The sequence below is a fragment of the Amphiura filiformis genome, chromosome 14 (assembly GCF_039555335.1).
Source record: "Amphiura filiformis chromosome 14, Afil_fr2py, whole genome shotgun sequence".
Classification (NCBI taxonomy): Eukaryota; Metazoa; Echinodermata; class Ophiuroidea; order Amphilepidida; family Amphiuridae; genus Amphiura; species Amphiura filiformis.
This window is the reverse complement of record NC_092641.1, coordinates 30,137,569-30,156,028: the sequence shown is the minus strand read 5'-3', so window position 1 is coordinate 30,156,028 and position 18,460 is coordinate 30,137,569. Positions and strand designations below refer to the sequence as shown.

General features: G+C 40.9%; 1 protein-coding gene across 1 annotated transcript; it reads right to left on the bottom strand.

Annotated features, from left to right (window-relative positions):
* Window positions 1-2,248: 2,248 nt before the first annotated feature.
* Window positions 2,249-18,001, bottom strand: LOC140169936 (uncharacterized). Its single transcript, XM_072193251.1, has 3 exons — window positions 17,877-18,001; window positions 14,212-14,372; window positions 2,249-6,706 (listed from the first exon to the last, which is right to left on the bottom strand). The coding sequence occupies exons 2-3, from the start codon at window positions 14,359-14,361 to the stop codon at window positions 4,337-4,339; spliced, it is 2,520 nt and encodes an 839-aa protein (XP_072049352.1). The 5' UTR covers window positions 14,362-14,372; window positions 17,877-18,001; the 3' UTR covers window positions 2,249-4,336.
* Between the last annotated feature and the right edge of the window lie 459 nt (window positions 18,002-18,460).

Here is an 18,460-nt window from a genome sequence, read left to right as displayed (position 1 = left end):
GTTTCCGTCTGTTAGCATTATTTTTTTTATCAGCAGTAGATAGAATGTTACAATGTAACAAAAAATCCATTTCTTTTAGTTTTTAGAGAGGAGAAAATTGGCTGCAAGGCAGATAAAGCGATTGATAAGTTAATGAATGCAAGGGCAGAACATGTTGAGGTAACATTATTATGATTTATTATCAACCAACATTCAAACTAAAATATAATTGCAAGCACCCAATTTTACAAGTAGTGACTACAACATCACACGTACATTTCAAGCATTTTTCCAGTAACCATGGTAACAGTTGGTCTTAAAGTTACGACTCGCGTATTATGTCCCAGTTATTAGATAAGACTTACGCATCAATCAATTTACAGTGTACAAACTCAGGGCGGCACCACAGGGGGGGCAATTGCCCCCTATGATTTTCAAAAAGAGGTAAAAGGAAGGAAAAGAAAGAGAAGAAAGAGAGAGAAAAGGAGGGAAGAGAAAGAGGAGGGAGAAGAAGAAAAGGAGCCATTCCCCTCCCTGGCCATGGTTAGAAGGAGGAAACTCCCCCTTCGGACATCTTGCCCCTTTTGGAATGCTGACCTACGCGGTTTTAAAGTTGTTGGTATTTATATTTTGGGCCCATTTTCGGCAAATTTTCTCCCATGAAAGTGCCTTTTCTCCCAACTACTCCTGGCTACATTCCCCCTCAGACACCCCCCTGCGTCGCGCAAGCGCGACGGGCAGTGCTGTCGCGCCGCATGAAATTTCAAAAAATGTTTTGCCCCCCCCCCTATCAAAATACCCTGGCGCCGCCCCTGTACGAACTTACAAGCAATATTGTAACTTCTAAGCGGGCTTCTAAGATTTACTCCAAATTTATTTTGTTTTCACAAAATTATGACAAGTTTTAGTTTTAAAATGCTATTATGTACTAACAGCTAACACGAAGAGACTGCATTATTATACATAAACATTATGTAGCCAGAGGTTTCCAGTGATATAAAAATCTCAACTTTTTTTTTGGAGAAAAGTGGGGGATGATGCTGTGGCTCACGAAATGCCCTTTTAAGGGGGCCCATACTCCACACGGTTTGTATTTGCTCATCAAGGGACATTATTATTTTGCCATGGTTTTCTACTGCATTTGAAATGATCAATTTGAAAAATTAACACGATTCACCACAGACGAATTAACAATTTACTTCAGGTAGGTTTTCTTTGTTTTGTTCTTCAATATCATGAATGTAATTTTGCTTTTTTTATTGATTGAGACAGGTTGTTGATAATCATGTTGATTTGACATTTGAGTCAATGGCCCCTTCAAGGTACCCAGTCACGAGTCTCAGTTATAAATACGCACGTGACCACCTCCGCGCTGCCATAACAGCTTGTAGGCAGTAAGTCTCGGAAGTGACAGCGGGCGGTCTTCCTATACATTTGAATGCAAAGGCGGAACAACATGAGACTACTGTGCAGTAAAATGGTCTATTTTGTTCAACTAGTTTGTGATTATATTGTAAACCTTTTCCATTGTTGAATATTTTTTTTCGTCGTCAAATACTTTCAAAATGTTGTTTTTGATAACATAAACACATCAAAAGAAATAAGTCCCCCTCTGAACATGTCGTCATAACATTGTAAGGTTTCGTTTTGTACCAATAAAACTAACTTATATATAATTATATGACTGTTTACTAAGTGTTGTGTGAAAATGAGAGATTTCCATGACTTCAGGGCTGAATGAGCCTAAATTGAAGGCAAAAACTGCCCTTTTCAAAAGTCACAAAGTAGGCCTATGCTTGTCACAAAAGTTGATTCATGGCTTATTACTAATGGAAAACCCCATGTGTTTGAGTGCAGTTTAAAATCCTCACCAAGTGAACATTTACTGTAATGTGTATCGATTCTTGATCATTCAGCCATGCAAATCCCCTTGGTGCAGAGTTCAGCACACAGTGAGTTGTAAGATGGCCAGTTCCATTCCTTGGCCCAATACGCCTTGCAGTTAACAAGCATAGGCCTGCCCTACTTTGTGACTTTTGGAAAGGGCAGTTTTGTCTTCAATTTGGGTTCATTCAGCCATGAAGTCATGGACATCTTTCATTTTCACAAAACACTTAGTAAACAATCATATAATTATTTCTAAGTAAGTTTTACTTTACGATGTTATGACGAAATCTTCAGAGGGGGACTTATTTCTTTTGATGTGTTTATTACAAATTCGGAATCACCCCGTGTGTAATAATTTTGCTATTCAATCAATACTTTTATCTTAAGAGTTCCTATCCTTTTCTGTACAGTGGTCAATGCATGAGGATTTGGCCACGCTTGCTGGTCTTGGTATGCCGTGAGTCACATGCGTATTTATAAAAGCGCATTTATAAATATAACCAAAGTACACTGATTATAGTTGAACAAAGTATAATGTACCAAAGATTGTAGGTTAAGACTGCTGGTTACGTCCTTGCTGTAAACAATGGTTTATCAATCCACGTTGGTGCCAGATTTTGACGATGGTTTTTAGGCACAACATTTTTATTGGTCCTATAGCACTATCGGTGCCCAAAGAGGTACCGATGACACTTTTTATCGTACCCAGAATATTTGTACCATGTTTTTTACTTAAATGATAAAAATTCCCTTTAAAAGGAAAGCCAGCTTCAGTGCAGAAGAAGTCTTGTGATTAGTTTGGGTGGAAGGCATTTTTAGGATCACACTTTTTTAGGATGCATCATGTTTCATGACAGTACACCAAACCATCAATGATAAGAACATGCACACAGAAACAGCCAACCAAACATTAACTCTTACATATATTTTCACCATAAAAAGTTCCGCAAAGTAATTCAAACCAATGCTAGTACTCCGTAATCTAATCTCTTTAGCAAACAAAGACGATCTCCGAACTAGATAGCCAGCTCTTAAACACTTAAAATAACACTATGCACCTCTTAATTATCATGCTTGATACAATTCATTATATCTCCATGGAGCGATGTTAAGAGTCATCGGTACCTAACAGGGCACCGATAGTTCTATAGGACCAAATTGAACGTGGTGCCTTAAGTTACTGGGTACCTGTTCTTCTTCCAAAGATCATTGGGTTTCGAGGGTTGCTTTCTCTTGTTCCACTGTTTTCTGTTATTCTCTTGTTTTGATGTCTACAGGTGATTGAAGTTTTGGGTTCAAAATGGATGCATATGATGATGCAGTGTGTGATGGGTGTTGTGAGCTGTCAAATACAAACGCGAATGCAGCCTTGGTTTCAGACTTAGATGGGAATGCAGCTTTGGTATCAGACTTAGATATATGAGGAGACAGCCTTGGTATCTGACTAAGATGATGATACAACCTTGGTATCAGATGAGAATGAAGCCTTGGTATCAGACTTAGATGAGGATGTAGCCTTGGTATCAGACTCAGATGAGGATGCAGCCTTGGTATCAGACTTAGATGAGGATGCAGCCTTGGTATCAGACTTAGATGATGATGCAGCCTTGGTATCAGACTTTGATGAGGATGTAGCTGCATCTTGGTATCAGACTTAGATGAGGATGCAGCCTTGGTATCAGACTTAGATGAGGATGCAGCCTTGGTATCAGACTTAGATGAGGATGCAGCCTTGGTATCAGACTTAGATGAGGATGCAGCCTTGGTATCAGACTTTGATGAGGATGAAGCCTTGGTATCAGACTTAGATGAGGATGCAGCCTTGGTTGCCTTGGTTGCTTTCTCTTGTTCCACTGTTTTCTCTTATTCTCTTGTTTTGATGTCTACAGGTGATTGAAGTTTTGGTTTAGACTAAGATGAGGATGCAGCCTTGGTATCAGACTTAGATGAGGATGCAGCCTTGGAATCAGACTTAGATGAGGATGCAGCCTTGGTATCAGACTTAGATGAGGATGCAGCCTTGGTATCAGACTTAGATGAGGATGCAGCCTTGGTGTCAGATTCAGATGAGGATGCAGCCTTGGTATCAGACTTAGATGAGGATGAAGCCTTGGTATCAGACTTAGATGACGATGCAGCCTTGGTATCAGACTTAGATTAGGATGCAGCCTTGGTATCAGACTTAGATGATGATGCAGCCTTGGTATCAGACTTAGATGAGGATGAAGCCTTGGTATCAGACTTAGATGAGGATGCAGCCTTGGTATCAGACTTAGATGAGGATGCAGCCTTGATATCAGACTTAGATGAGGATGAAGCCTTGGTATCAGACTCAGATGCAGCCTTGGTATCAGACTTAGATAAGGATGCAGCCTTGGTTTAAGACTTTGATGAGGATGAAGCCTTGGTATCAGATTTAGATGAGGATGTAGCCTTGGTATCAGACTTTGATGAGGATGCAGCCTTGGCATCAGACATTGGAGGAGGATTCAACCTTGGCATCAGACGTAGATGAGGATGCAGCCACGGTATCATACTCAGATGAGGATGAAGCCTTGGTATCAGACTCAGCTGAGGATGCAGCCTCGGCATCAGATTTAGATGAAGCGTTCTCATCGTTTGCCACATGCAAACTAACCGGAAAAGGCTCATCTAAGGCAAGAGTTTTATTTATGATCCCTGGAGTAGATGTACTGTCCATTAAAACCAGTGTTTTACTTGTACTCTGTTGAATAGATGAAGATGTCGGTGTCAACTTTGTCACAGGAACTTTCATGGATATTGTCATTTTTCCTGTCCGAATCATCTCCCTAACTTGGTCCGGATTTGGTGCTTTACCTCCCGATATTACACCAGGCGGTAAGCGTATCTGGAGCTGTGGTTTGCTGCAAACTTTTGCTGCGTTTACCAGTTGCCCATCTGTTTTGCTGCTATCATGTTGGTTCTCTTTTGATTCACCTACTGTGGTAGTACTCCTCTCTACCATCATTTCAGCATCATTTTTGCTTTCTGATTTCAGTACGATACGCTGACTTCTCTTCATTCCATCTTCCACAGTGTTTCTGTTTCTCGGTTTAGTTACTTCAGTTTGGTGACTTTCTACGTCTTGATTGCTACCTTCAGCTGACTGGCTTGCACTTTGATCAACAATTAAAGTCGGGTGACCGGGAGCTGATAAATACTTTCGACCAGTAGTATTACTGTTTACTGTTGTGCATATTTCAGGTTGGAGACTCTTTTTACTCAACTGTTTGCTCTCAACTTCACCTTTCTTTGACTGACTTGATAAAGTTGCACTACAAATTACACCCTCTCGCATATTATCTTCGTTTCCTGGTTCAGTTTTTCCAGATTGATCACTAACACTGTTGTCATTCGGACTGCTCACAGCAGTTGTACTTTGAACAATGCTCTTGTCTGGTTCTCTTCTATTTTTCAATACTGGTGTCTGTGATTGGCAACTTTTGTCCCTTCCTTTCTGTTGATGTTTAACCTTTAGAGCAACTGGTGACTTCTTTGGAGCATTCAACCTCTTCCTTTTTTTCTTTTTGGAAGATTTTCTGACATGTGAATGTGAATCTATTTTTTCAATCAAACTTGTGGCAATTTTCGATAGCTGGTAGCTGGTAATAGAAGCTTCCACCTGCATGTCGACAATTTCTGCTAGCTCTTTTTTCGAAAGGGCATCCTCATTGTTGAAATGAATTGGCAAATGTTGATCTAGAGCGGTTCGAAGTGCAAACATTCCCCCACATAATTTGCACATCAATAACTCTCGTGATACATCACCAACCCCAACATCCACCTTCTTTGGGTTATAGGCAGATACGGGTACCCTCCTGTGTACACTTTGCTCATGAGTTGCCAACTTAGCTGCGGTATCACATTTCCTTCCGCACTCTTTGCAAGCAAATCCCATGTCGCTATGGTTTTCCTTCATGTGTTCCATTAGAAGAGGGCGCTGTTTAAATTCTCCAAATTCTTTGTCACAGAGTAAACATTTATTACTCTCATACCTAACGTGTGCTTTGTGTACGAGTTTCATGTGACATTTGTAGCTGTGGTTGAATGACACAAACCTTGCTGTGCACAGCTCACACTGGACTTTTGTCTCTACTTCATGAGTTCTAACATGAACTTTCAAGTCTTTTGTGGATGGAAAACCCTTATTGCAATACTTGCATTTTATAGGCCTATCTTTGTCTTTTAAATGAATGTTCTCATGTTCAATTAACTTGTTCTGTGAACTACATCCCCTGTTACAAATAGAACAATAAAACTTGTGTAAATTTAGATGCACTGCCTTGATGTGCTTAGTTCGTTCGCTATTAGTTTTAAACCACAATTCACACTTGTCGCATTTAAAGGGCCTACATAACGAATGCACGGTATTGTAGTGCTTAATCAAATCTTTTTGCATACTAAACGTCGTGCTGCATTTTGCACACGGGTATACTGTCCCTTTTGGTGCTCTCTTTGCTTTTTTACGCTCAAGTGGTGCACCAGACTCTGTATTACCCATGTGTCTCTTCCTCAGTTGTCGAATACCTGTAGTTGTTGCCTTGCCAGACCCAGAATGTTGCTGCATTGGTTGGCTTAAAGCACTACTCAATTCTTCTATCAACCGAGATGCTTCCTGGACCTCATTTTCATCATCGTCAACTTCATGTAGTGAGGTATTCCCTTGGTGTTGAACCTGATTGGGTTGTTTGCATGTAACCCTATGACTCTCAACTATGCCATTGATGATGTTCTGAAGCTGAAATCCTCTTGTATGAGCGCAGGCTATCAGAGGGAGGCCTTTACTCCTCAGACGGTCTGTTATCATGGCTTTGAGTGCCTGAAAATATAATACAAAAATGCAATTAATATTCCTTTTAAAAGCTATGGCCATATATGTGACATGATCTGGTCCATGGGAGCCAAAGGCGGCAAATTTGAAATTGAGATAAAGGCAAAAATATGGAGTAAAAAACAATAAAATACATAAGAAAATACACAACACAAATCTTCAGAATTTTAGAAACAAGTATGCTAGACCTTTGGTGTTTTCAGTATCTGACAGCCTATTGTTTATAAGGTAATAATTATTGTAACTCAATAATTATTGTAACTCAATTTTCAAAAATGCCTCCTTTGGCCCCCATGGAGCAGATTGTGTCACATATATGCCAAATTGAATTTCGAATTATGACTAAAAGAATCATTCTAATTATTTTCTATGACCAGATTGACAGCTTCATCTAATGGTCGTTTGGCTTTCCCAAACGTAAGATCCCACCGAAACCTACCATAACTCTACATAAGAACAACTTTCACAACCTCGGAAGCAAGCCTTGAAATAAGCAGACTGGAACCAGGAGAAATTTGTTTTTGAACATTGCTCCTGGTTCACTGGGATTTTACAACAACCAGGAGCAATTTCTGAAGAAACAGGAGCAATTTACGAATAGTAATCATTTTCTGCGTATAATACCAGCACTACTGCATCAAGTGCAAAACTGTAACCAGGAGCAATTTGTTCTAGAAAATTGCTCCTGGTTCATGTGAATTGTACAAGGACCAGGAGCAATTGGTGGCTTTACGAGAGCAAATTTGCTCCCCGTGCCCGCTTATTTCAAGGCTTGCTCGGAAGTGTGATGAATAGATGCAAAGCACGGAACGGACGTCCAAGAACTGGTCGTTCAGCTGCAAATATTGCAGTGATTCAAAGGGAACTTGCAGCTTACCCCAGAGTCAGTTGTTGACACAACAATTTACCGAATATACCTTGAACGCAATAAGTTCAATAACTTCAAACTTTCTTGTAGATAACATTTCGTAATGACAAAAGAATCAGGTCTGAGGTTACAAGTGCTTTGCGCATATTTGAAGAGAATTATCTATGCCCGTGGAACGGTGGCATAGATATTGTATTTGTTCTGTTTAGTCTTCTCCTTATCTATGCCCGTGCAACGGGGCATAGATATTGTATTTGTTGTGTTTAGTCTTCGACTTCTCCTTCTCCTCCTTATCTATGACCGTGCAACGGGGCATAGATATTGTATTTGTTGTGTTTAGTCTTCTCCTTTTCCTCCTCCTCCTCAAGACCACTTCTTTGCACACCTCTAGCTCAGGAACTAAAGTAGCCCCTGGGCCCATACTTGGTACAATGATGGCCCATGACCCCTAGATACATCCTAGGGTACCCTCGACCCCAGAGGTCAAAGGTCATGGGCTACAGGGGGCAATATGTGTAAAATTTCAAACAGCTCTAGCTCAAGAACTATAGCGCCCTCAGGGTTCATACTTAGCATAATGATGGCCCATGATCCCTAGAAGTAACTTATGGTAGCCTCGACCCCAGAGGTCAAAGGTCACAGGCTACAGGGGGCAATATGTGTAAATTTTTAAAACAGCTTTAGTTCAAGAACTATAACGCCCTCAGGGTTCATGCTTCATACAATGATGACCCATGACCCTTAGATATTTCGTGCAGTAACATCGACCCCAGAGGTCAAAGGTCATGGGCTACAGTGAGCAATATGTGCAAAATTTCAAACAGCTCTAGTTCAAGAACTACAGCGCCCTCAGGGTTCATATTTGGCACATTGATGACCCACGACCCTTGATGTATTCTATATTAGCCGCATCCCCAGAGGTCAAAGTCTAAATACTTTAAAAAGCAAAATACGTACGACCTATTAACACAGTGCAGCGCAATAGGTAGTATTTTATTAGCTACCTGTGTTTGCAATGATAACGGTCTGAATCGTACGCCAAGAAAACTGATCACTTGACAAAAATTCCCTTAAAAGGGAATGTGTAGGCATTTTGATTTTGGTTCCTTGGACCACCTCAAAAGGTTGTCATGATGGGACAAGGGGTGTGGTTGGTTGAAGGGTGGGGTATTAAAGAGAGTTTGGTCCAGTCTGGTGATATTTTAGAGAGAGTGAGGGTCTGATGGGGTATAAGAGAGAGTGAAGGCTTGGTAGGGTATTACTATTAGAGAGAGTGTGGGCCAGTCTGGTGGTGTTTTAGAGAGAGTGCGTGTATAGTGGAGTATAAGAGAGAGTTAAGGCTTGGTGGGGTATTAGAGAGAGTATGGGTCAGCCTGGTGGTGTTTTAGAAGCTTTTAGAGCGAGTGAGTGTCTGGTGGAGTATAAGAGAGAGTGAGGGTCTGGTGGGTATTAGAGAGAGTGTGGTCCAGTCTGGTGGTGTTTTAGAGAGATTGATGGTCTGATGGGGTATAAGAGAGAGTGAAGGCTTGGTAGGGTATTGAGAGAGTGTGGGCCAGTCTAGTGTTATGAGCATTACATGTATATCAAATGAAAGTTTAAAACAAGGGGTTTCACATGGTGCTCACCAAGTTTTCGTTTGTGAATAGGGGAAGGGGGTTAGGTATGGTCATCACGGGCATAGATATTCGTGTTTGGTCAAACACAACTGTGGTTTCTAGTTCTCCTTCTCCTTCTTCTCAAGATCAGTCCTTTGCACCCCTCTAGCTCAGGAACTAAAGTAGCCCCTGGGCTCATACTTGGTACAATGATGGCCCATGACCCCTAGATACATCCTAGGGTACCCCCGACCCCAAAGGTCAAAGGTCATGGGCTACAGGGGGCAATATGTGTAAAATTTCAAACAGCTCTAGCTCAACTACTATAGCGCCCTCAGGGTTCATACTTGGTACAATGATGGCCTATGACCCTAGAAGTATGCTATGCTAGCCGCAACCCCAGAGGTCAAAGTTCATATGCTTTAAAAAGCAAAATAGGTACGACCGGTTAACACAGTGTATCGCAATAGGTAGCATTTTGGTAGCTACCTGTATTTGCAATGATGAAGGCTTCAAATATACGTCAAGACGTACAATGGGGTTAAGAGGTTAACCGCTTAAAGGGACACAATGTTTTGGGATTAAAGGGGTATTCTCCAGTCTGGTGGTGTTTCAGAGAGTGAGGGTCTGATGGAGTATAAGAGAGAGTGATGGCTTGGTGGGGTATTAGAGAGAGTTTGGGCCAGCCTGGTGGTGTTTTAGAGCGAGTGAGTGTCTGGTGGATTATAAGAGAGAGTGAGGGTCTGGTGAGGTATTAGAGAGAGTGTGCGCCAATCTGGGGGTGTTTTAGAGCTAATGAGTGTCTGGTGGAGTATAAGAGCGAGTGATGGCTGGGTGGGGTATTAGAGAGAGTTGGGGTCAGCCTGGTGGTGTTTTTAGAGCGAGTGAGTGTCTGGTGGAGTATAAGAGAGAGTGAAGGCTTGGTGGGGTATTAGAGAGAGAGTATGGGTCAGCATGTTGGTGTTTTAGAGCGAGTGAGTGTCTGGTGGAATATATGAGAGAGTGAAGGCTTGTTGGGGTATTAGAGAGAGTATGGGTCAGCCTGTTGGTGTTTTAGAGCGAGTGAGTGTCTGGTGGAGTATAAGAGAGAGTGATGGCTGGGTGGGGTATTAGAGAGAGTTTGGGTCAGCCTGGTGGTGTTTTAGAGCGAGTGAGTGTCTGGTGGCGTATAAGAGAGAGTGAGGGTCTGGTGGGGTATTAGAAAGAGTGTGTGCCAGTCTGGTGGTGTTTTAGAGCTAGTGAGTGTCTGGTGGAGTATAAGAGAGAGTGATGGCATGGTGGGGTATTAGAGAGAGAGAGAGAGTTTGGGTCAGCCTGTTGGTGTTTTAGAGCGAGTGAGTGTCTGGTGGAATATAAGAGAGAGTGAAGGCTTGTTGGGGTATTAGAGAGAGTATGGGTCAGCCTGTTGGTGTTTTAGAGCGAGTGAGTGTCTGGTGGAGTATAAGAGAGAGTGATGGCTGGGTGGGGCATTAGAGAGAGTATGGGTCAGCCTGATGGTGTTTTAGAGCGAGTTAGTGTCTGGTGGAGTATAAGAGAGAGTGAGGGTCTGGTGGGGTATTAGAGAGAGTGTGGTCCAGTCTGGTGGTGTTTTAGAGCGAGTGAGTGTCTGGTGGAGTATAAGAGAGTGATGGTCTGGTGGGGTGTTAGAGAGAGTGTGGGCCACGGGCATAGATATTCGTGTTTGGTCAAACACAACTGTGGTTTCTAGTTATCTATGCCCGTGGAACGGTGGCATAGATATTGTCTTTGTTCTGTTTAGTCTTCTCCTTCTCCTTCTTCTTCTTCTTCTTCTTCTTCTCAAGATCACTTTTGCACCCCTCTAGCTCAAGAACCAAAGCAGCCTCTGGGCCCAAACTTGGTATACTGATGGCCCATGGCCCTTAGCATCATCCTAGAGTACCTCGACCCCAGAGGTCAAAGGTCATGGGCTACAGGGGGCAATATGTGTAAAATTTCAAACAGCTCTAGCTCAAGAACTACAGCGCCCTCAGGGTTCATACTTAGTATAATGATGGCCCATGACCTCTAGAAGTAACTTATGGTAGCCACGACCCCAGAGGTCAAAGGTCACAGGCTACAGGGAGCAATATGTGTAATTTTTAAAACCGCTTTAGCTAAAGAACTATAGCACCCTCAGGGTTCATGCTTGGTACAATGATGGCCCATGACCCTTAGATATTTCCTGAATTAACATCGACCCCAGAGGTCAAAGGTCATGGGCTACAGGGAGCAATATGTGTAAAATTTCAAACAGCTCTAGCTCAAGAACTACAGCGCCCTCAGGGTTCATACTTGGTACAATGATGGCCCATGACCCTAGATGTATTCTATGGTAGCCACAACTCCAGAGGTCAAAGTTCAAAGGCTTTAAAAAGCAAACTAGGTACAACCTATTAACACAGTGTAACGCAATAGGTAGCGTTTTGTTAGCTACCTGTGTTTGCAATGATAACGGCCCGAATCGTACGTCAAGGAAATTGATCACTTAACAAAAATATCCTTAAAAGGGAATGTGTAGGAATTTTTATATTGGTGCCTTGGACCACCTCAAAAGGCTGTCATTGTGGGACATGGAGTATGGTTGGTTAATGGGTGTTAGGAGGGTTAAGGGTTGTCACGGTTTGTAAGGGGGTGACCAAGGGGTGGTCACCAGTTTTTTAGATTTGGCGCCCAATTGGGCGCTTTTTAAATATTTTAAGTGCTATGAGGATGATTCTTATATCAATTAAAGCTTATAAAAAGGACTTCCATATAATGGTCACCAACTTTTGATTTGGCGCCAATTGGGCGCTTTTATATTTAAGGTGCAATGGGGATAATACTTATATCAATTAAAGTTTATAACAAGGGCTTTCACATGGTGGTCACCAACTTTTGATTTGGCGCCCAATTGGGCGCTTTTTTTTTTTTAGGTGCTATGAGGATGATTGATACTTATATCAATTAAAGTTTATAACAAGGGCTTTCACATGTTGGTCAGTAACTTTTGAATTGGGAGTGCTTGGTTAAGGGGTGGGGTCACGGGCATAGATATTCGTGTTTGCTCAAACACAAGTGGTTTCTAGTTTTCCTTCTCCTCCTTCTCCTTCTTCTTCTTAAGACCACTTTTTGCACTCCTCTAGCTCAAGAACCACAGTAGCCTCGGGGCCCAAACTTAGTATAGTTATGACCCATGACCCCTAGCATCATCCTAGGGTACTCCCGACCCCAGAGGTCAAAGGTCATGGGCTACAGGGGGCAATATGTGTAAAATTTCAAACAGCTCTAGCTCAAGAATTATAGCGCCCTCAGGGTTCATACTTAGTTTAATGATGGCCCATGATCCTAGAAGTAACTTATGGTAGCCTCGACCCCAGAGGTCAAAGGTCACAGGCTACAGGGGGCAATATATGTAAAACTTAAAACCGCTTTAGCTAAAGAACTATAAGCGCCTCAGGTTTCATGCTTGGTACAATGATGGCCCATGACCCTTAGATATTTCCTGAATTAACATCGACCCCAGAGGTCAAAGGTCATGGGCTACAGGGAGCAATATGTGTAAAATTTCAAATAGCTCTAGTTCAAGAACTACAGCGCCCTCAGGGTTCATACTTGGTACAATGATGGCCCATGACCCCAGATGTATTCTGTGGTAGCCGCAACCCCAGATTTCAAAGTTCAAAGGCTTTAAAAGCAAACTAGGTACAAAATATTAACACAGTGTAGCGCAATAGGTAGCGTTTTGTTAGCTACATGTGTTTGCAATGGTAACGGCCCGAATCGTACGTCATGGAAATTGATCACTTGACAAAAATTCCCTTAAAAGGGAATGTGTAAGCATTTTGATATTGGTGCCTTGGACCACCTCAAAAGGCTGTCATTGTGGGACATGGCGTATGGTTGGTTAATGGGTGTTAGGAGGGTTAAGGGTTGTCACGGTTTGTAAGGGGGTGACCAAGGGGGTGGTCACCCGTTTTTTTAGATTTGGCGCCCAATTGGGCGCTTTTTTATTTTAAGTGCTATGAGGATGATACTTATATCAATTAAAGCTTATAAAAGGGCCTTTGGATTTGGCGCCCAATTGGGCGCTTTTTTATTTTAGGTGCTATGAGGATGATACTTATATCAAATAAAGTTTATAACAAGGGCTTTCACATGATGGTCACTAATTTTTTGCATTTGGCGCCCAATTGGGCGTTTTTTTTTATTTTAGGTGCTATGATAATGATACTTATATCATTTAAAGCTTATACCAAGGGGTATAAGTTTTCGTTTTGTGAATAGGGGAAGGGGGCGTTGGGTGTGGTCACGGGCATAGATATTCGTGTTTGGTCAAACACAACTGTGGTTTCTAGTTGTGTTTGTCTTTGTTCATGTTTGATTTATTTGATTGTGTTATATCAAATTGCTGAACAAATGTGTGCGTATACCGAGTGGTTCTCATTCTTTATCGAACTCACCATTGCAAGTGATGCGACGCGAATCTAGCAGGCCTTCGCGTCTCAGACCCACCCTGTCTACCAAATACCTCCCTGGCAAGAGCATGAAGTGGCACTGCCTGTGACTCAGCATCTCAGATTCACCCTGTATCCATACATACCTCCCTAACAAGGTCATGAAGTGGCAATGTATGTGTCTCAGACCCACCCTGTCTACCCAATACCTCCATGGCAAGAGCATGAAGTGGCAATGTCTGCGACTCAGCATCTCAGATTCACCCTGTATCCATACATATCAGTGGCGTGTCCAGGGGGGGCTTTGGGTGCTGAAGCCCCCCGCACTTTGTTAAAAATCATGTAAAATCAGCCGGTTTTTGGCGATTTTAGCCATTAAGCCCCCCGCATAAATCTGAAAGAGGGGCTGAGCCCCCCGCAGGAAAAGATCCTGGACACGCCAGTGCATATGTACCTCCCTAACAAGGTCATGAAGTGGCAATGTATGTGTCTCAGACCCACCGTGTCTACCCAATCCCTCCCTGGCAAGAGCAATAGAGCATGAAGTGGCAATGTCTGCGAATCTGCATCCCAGATTCACCCTGTACCCATACATACCTCACTGACAAGTTCATGATGTGATAAGGTCTGTGTTTCAGCATCGCAGCCCCAACTTGTTGACGGCCAGTTTACTGTGCTACATGTATATGGTGTTCTCACATCAACAGGAGGTGGTCGTTCCTGCCAGTTATTACCAACAAAATCCATGTTATGTGAATCTGTATGTATTATAACAATAAATTAAACATGGTTAAAAGAGTCACCATTTAAAAGGCATATATGGATGTGAAAAAGGATAATGTGATTATGGTCCCAACTTGTAGCTGAGAGTCTTATAACATTCCTGACCGCTGGGACCACTGCTGTAGCCTAGGCCAGTATTTATTTCCCACTATCCTTTTGTTTAATACTAGGGTTGTTGTCGACAAGGCTGTTGTCGACAATATTGTCGACAAAGCAATTTTCCCAGTTTTCCCGATTGTCAGCAAGCATGGGCTAATTATCGACAAAGACTAGTCATTAAAAATATTAGAGATAAGCTTAAGATTACAATTATTGACCATGAAATAACTTCAAGGTATATATAAAAAGAAAGTAATAATTGAGTAATGAGTACGGTAACATTACAATGATAGGGTGGATCAATAGACTTCATTTTGTAATGGCGAGTTACCGATGATTATATTATGAAATATAAACAACGCATAATGTGATCTCTGAACTTAATATTTGGACTTGATTGATGTATTGCTCTGTCGACAACTTGCCAACATCGGACCTTGAAAATTCTACTTGACAACAACCCTATTTAATACATCATTGCCAATTGCCCATCATTGCTGTGTTGCACGGTTGGAAAATTACATGTTATAAAATGCTGGATGCCCAGGTGGTGGCCAGAGGAGGCTTAAAGGCATTCCTACAATTTTTATGCACTATGATTGGGAAATTTGATCAATATACAGCCTGTCTCAAAAACAATTATGCAAGTGAAAAGCGCCCTCTTTAGCAACTAGAAAATACCGTTGTGACATAACGTCAAGGGCATAGTCTTAGCTCTCAAATAAGTTTGTTCTTTTCAATTTGCTTTTTTAAATCTCGAGATATGATTAGTTAACAACGAAGGGGTAAAATCACAATTGTGCCACTTTTACTAGAGAATATGGCTGTACGTGTAATGATAGCTGATGTTGACGCGTCTAATGCACGAGCCCCGATTTGATGTTATTTGGTTAGTCACTGATAAAGAGCAGGAATAGCACTGGCAGCTAGTCTAGACTAGCATCTAGACTAGGCCTATATCATATGCCCGGGGATGATAATCATTAAAATAAAAATGTTATGTCATACATGTATAAAGTTAGTCCGAATAATCAGACCCAGAACAAAATATTAATTTCTGACATGATCCTGTTCTGGGTCTGAACTGTTTCCATATGAAATGTTGATGGCAAATGGGGGGGAGGGGGAAGGGGAGGGCACTACCACCGGGCGCTACCACTAGGGGGGGCGCCAAATCGGCCTCACTTAACCTCATATTTGGCTATTTTAGCCACAAAATTGCACATTTTTCGCGCTACGCACGAAATTATTCCACTTTTGCATTATCCTATTTCAACAATGGCAAAATTTTCCACGTGCTTTGCGCGCATTTGTAACATAAACTTCTTATTTTTTTCCAAGCCCGACGAAATTATTCCACTTTTGCATTATCCTATTTCAACAATTTAGCTTCAAATATGGCAAAATTTTCCACGCGCTTCGCACGCATTTGTAACATAAGCTTCTTATTTTTCCCAAGCCCCTCCCCCCCGCCACCTCGGGGGCGGGGGTGAGGGGCGCCAATTTTGTTTCTTGCCCCGGGCGCTACCAACCCTAGTTACGCCACTGGTTTGGACAAGCGGAACGGTCTTTTGTCTACCTCTCTGTTTGTAAACAAACCAGGAGGTCGAAATCGTCCTCCTCGCCGAATACGAAAGTCAGCGTAATATTAATAGTACGGCACTTTTAGTTTTACGTATACATTAAAAGGGGCATTTCATGATCCACAGCCTCATCCCCCACTTTTCTCAAAAAAAAGTTGAGATTTTTATATCACTGGAAACCTCTGGCTACATAATGTTTATGTACAAAATATTTCTTGCAGATTAATTAGTTTTGCAAAGATATCGTGAAATTTGAATTTCGTTCTGGTGCACCAGAACGAAATTACAACGCATTGTCTAGGTATACTAGGTGAATTCAAATTTGCCATCAAACTGCATCATTTTATATATCAAATCAAAGCCCTTGAGTAAACAAAGCCAAAACTGAAAACCATTTTTTCATAGCACTTTCCGTAGCAAAGTTACATCTTGTCAAAGATTGACTTTCATCAAAAAGTTTCAGCTAGCAAAATTCCCCAAAACGGCATTTCGGGGGTGTTTCTAGATCTTAATCTCATTATGATAGCAGCTTTTTTAAATGGAACTGCTATCCAAATCACAAGCGAATCAAGCCTGCCGATACGTCTACTGTTATTATAATACTACTCATGAATATTAATGCAACACACTCACTTCCTGTTAGCAATCGATTGAATTATGTTTTCTGCATGTCGATGACGTATGGGCAGCATGCTCTCACACACGGCACACATTATAAATAAAATTAAGATATTTTGTATTTATTAATTCAATTTAATAAATTTAGACATTTTTTGCATTTATTATTTATTTTATACTTATTATCAATTGTAATGTTTATTTTTATTTCTTTATACTAGGCCTATTTATATAACTCGTTTATTTATTTTTTATTTTAATGTTTTATTTATTTATTTTATTTATTTATTTAAAAAAAATCATAGGCCAAGGCTCAAGTGAAATCATGTTGGTTAATATTATTTATTTATTTATTTATTTAATGTTTATTTATTATATTGCAGTTTATTTTATTATATTCTTTAGTTTAGTTTTGTTTAGTTTTATTCCTTTTATTCTATTCTATTTTTTCAATTTAGTTTACTTTTAAAATTATTTCAATATTCTTTTTCAAACTTTTATTTTACTATTTCATTTTATTTCAAACTTCAGTAGTAACTTGTTACTTGATCACAGTGTGTGGGGTGAGTGTATGTGAGTGTTAGTCAATAACCATTCAACTCTCTCAAGTGCAAAGTGATGTTGTGGTGAGAAAAGCCAGGTCATTGTTATTAATATTCATGAGAAGTGTTATAATAACAATAGACGTATCGGCAGGCTTGATTCGCTTGTTCCAAATCCCTCTAAAATTCCATGTGCGAGTGACTTATCACCATAAAAAATCATATATTTGGGTCAAGTGAAGTATAGAAAACATATTTATGTACGTTTTCTTCTTCGGCCAGTTGTTTTAAATTTCTATGTAAATATGCATTGACATTGTCGGCGAATTTGGCTGACTAGCAAATGTGTTAACTAAGGTTTGCCTGGGTATGGGTTACCTACATTGTCTATGGAGCAGTGTAATACACATAATCATGCATAACTTGCAAACGCAAAATCGGAATAACCTGAAATTTTGGGAATAGGCTTTTTTCGTGGATATGTACTGAAAAATGTCATAAAAAGAGGATGCTAGGATCACGAAATACTCCTTTAAATTATTTCATCATCTCATCACTCGAGTCATGATCATGCCCAGGATTTCCAGCAGAATAGTACCATTTGTATAAATTTGGCTTTAGGTTTATTTAAATTTACCTTAGTTATTTGTAGCAGATAATTTTACCAAGCACCATCAATCTCATGAATCTTAAAAAGAGTGATATTGGCAGGAAGATTGTCCAGTTCGCAGCCACTGTGTGTGGTTCGTTCGCAGCAAAAAATCTGGCCAACGTTATGAAATTATCAACAGCTCGTCACCGCAGAGCTTGGGCGGTATTGATATGATCGTATTTCCTCAGACTCAGCTATGCAGGAAATTACTATACGCTGGCGAAGTTACGTAATAATCGGATTAACTACCATAGCAATAGGTGAAAACAATTTTTAAATATACCGCGCTGCACTGATACCGTCACGCGGTACCTCTTCATTGAACCATATCAAGCTGATTACTTGCACCTGTAAGATTAGTATCTTTGAAAAGACCAGTATTGTATTCAATCTATGATTGCAGACATACACAGGTGATGAGTGTAACCTGCTTGTAGTGCAGCGCGATATGTTCAAAATTGTTTTCACCTATTGCTATGGTAATTAATCCGATTAATTACGTAACTTCGCCAGCGTATACCAATCGTAATCCCCAGCAAACATGTCTAGATAGCAACACTACGTTGGGC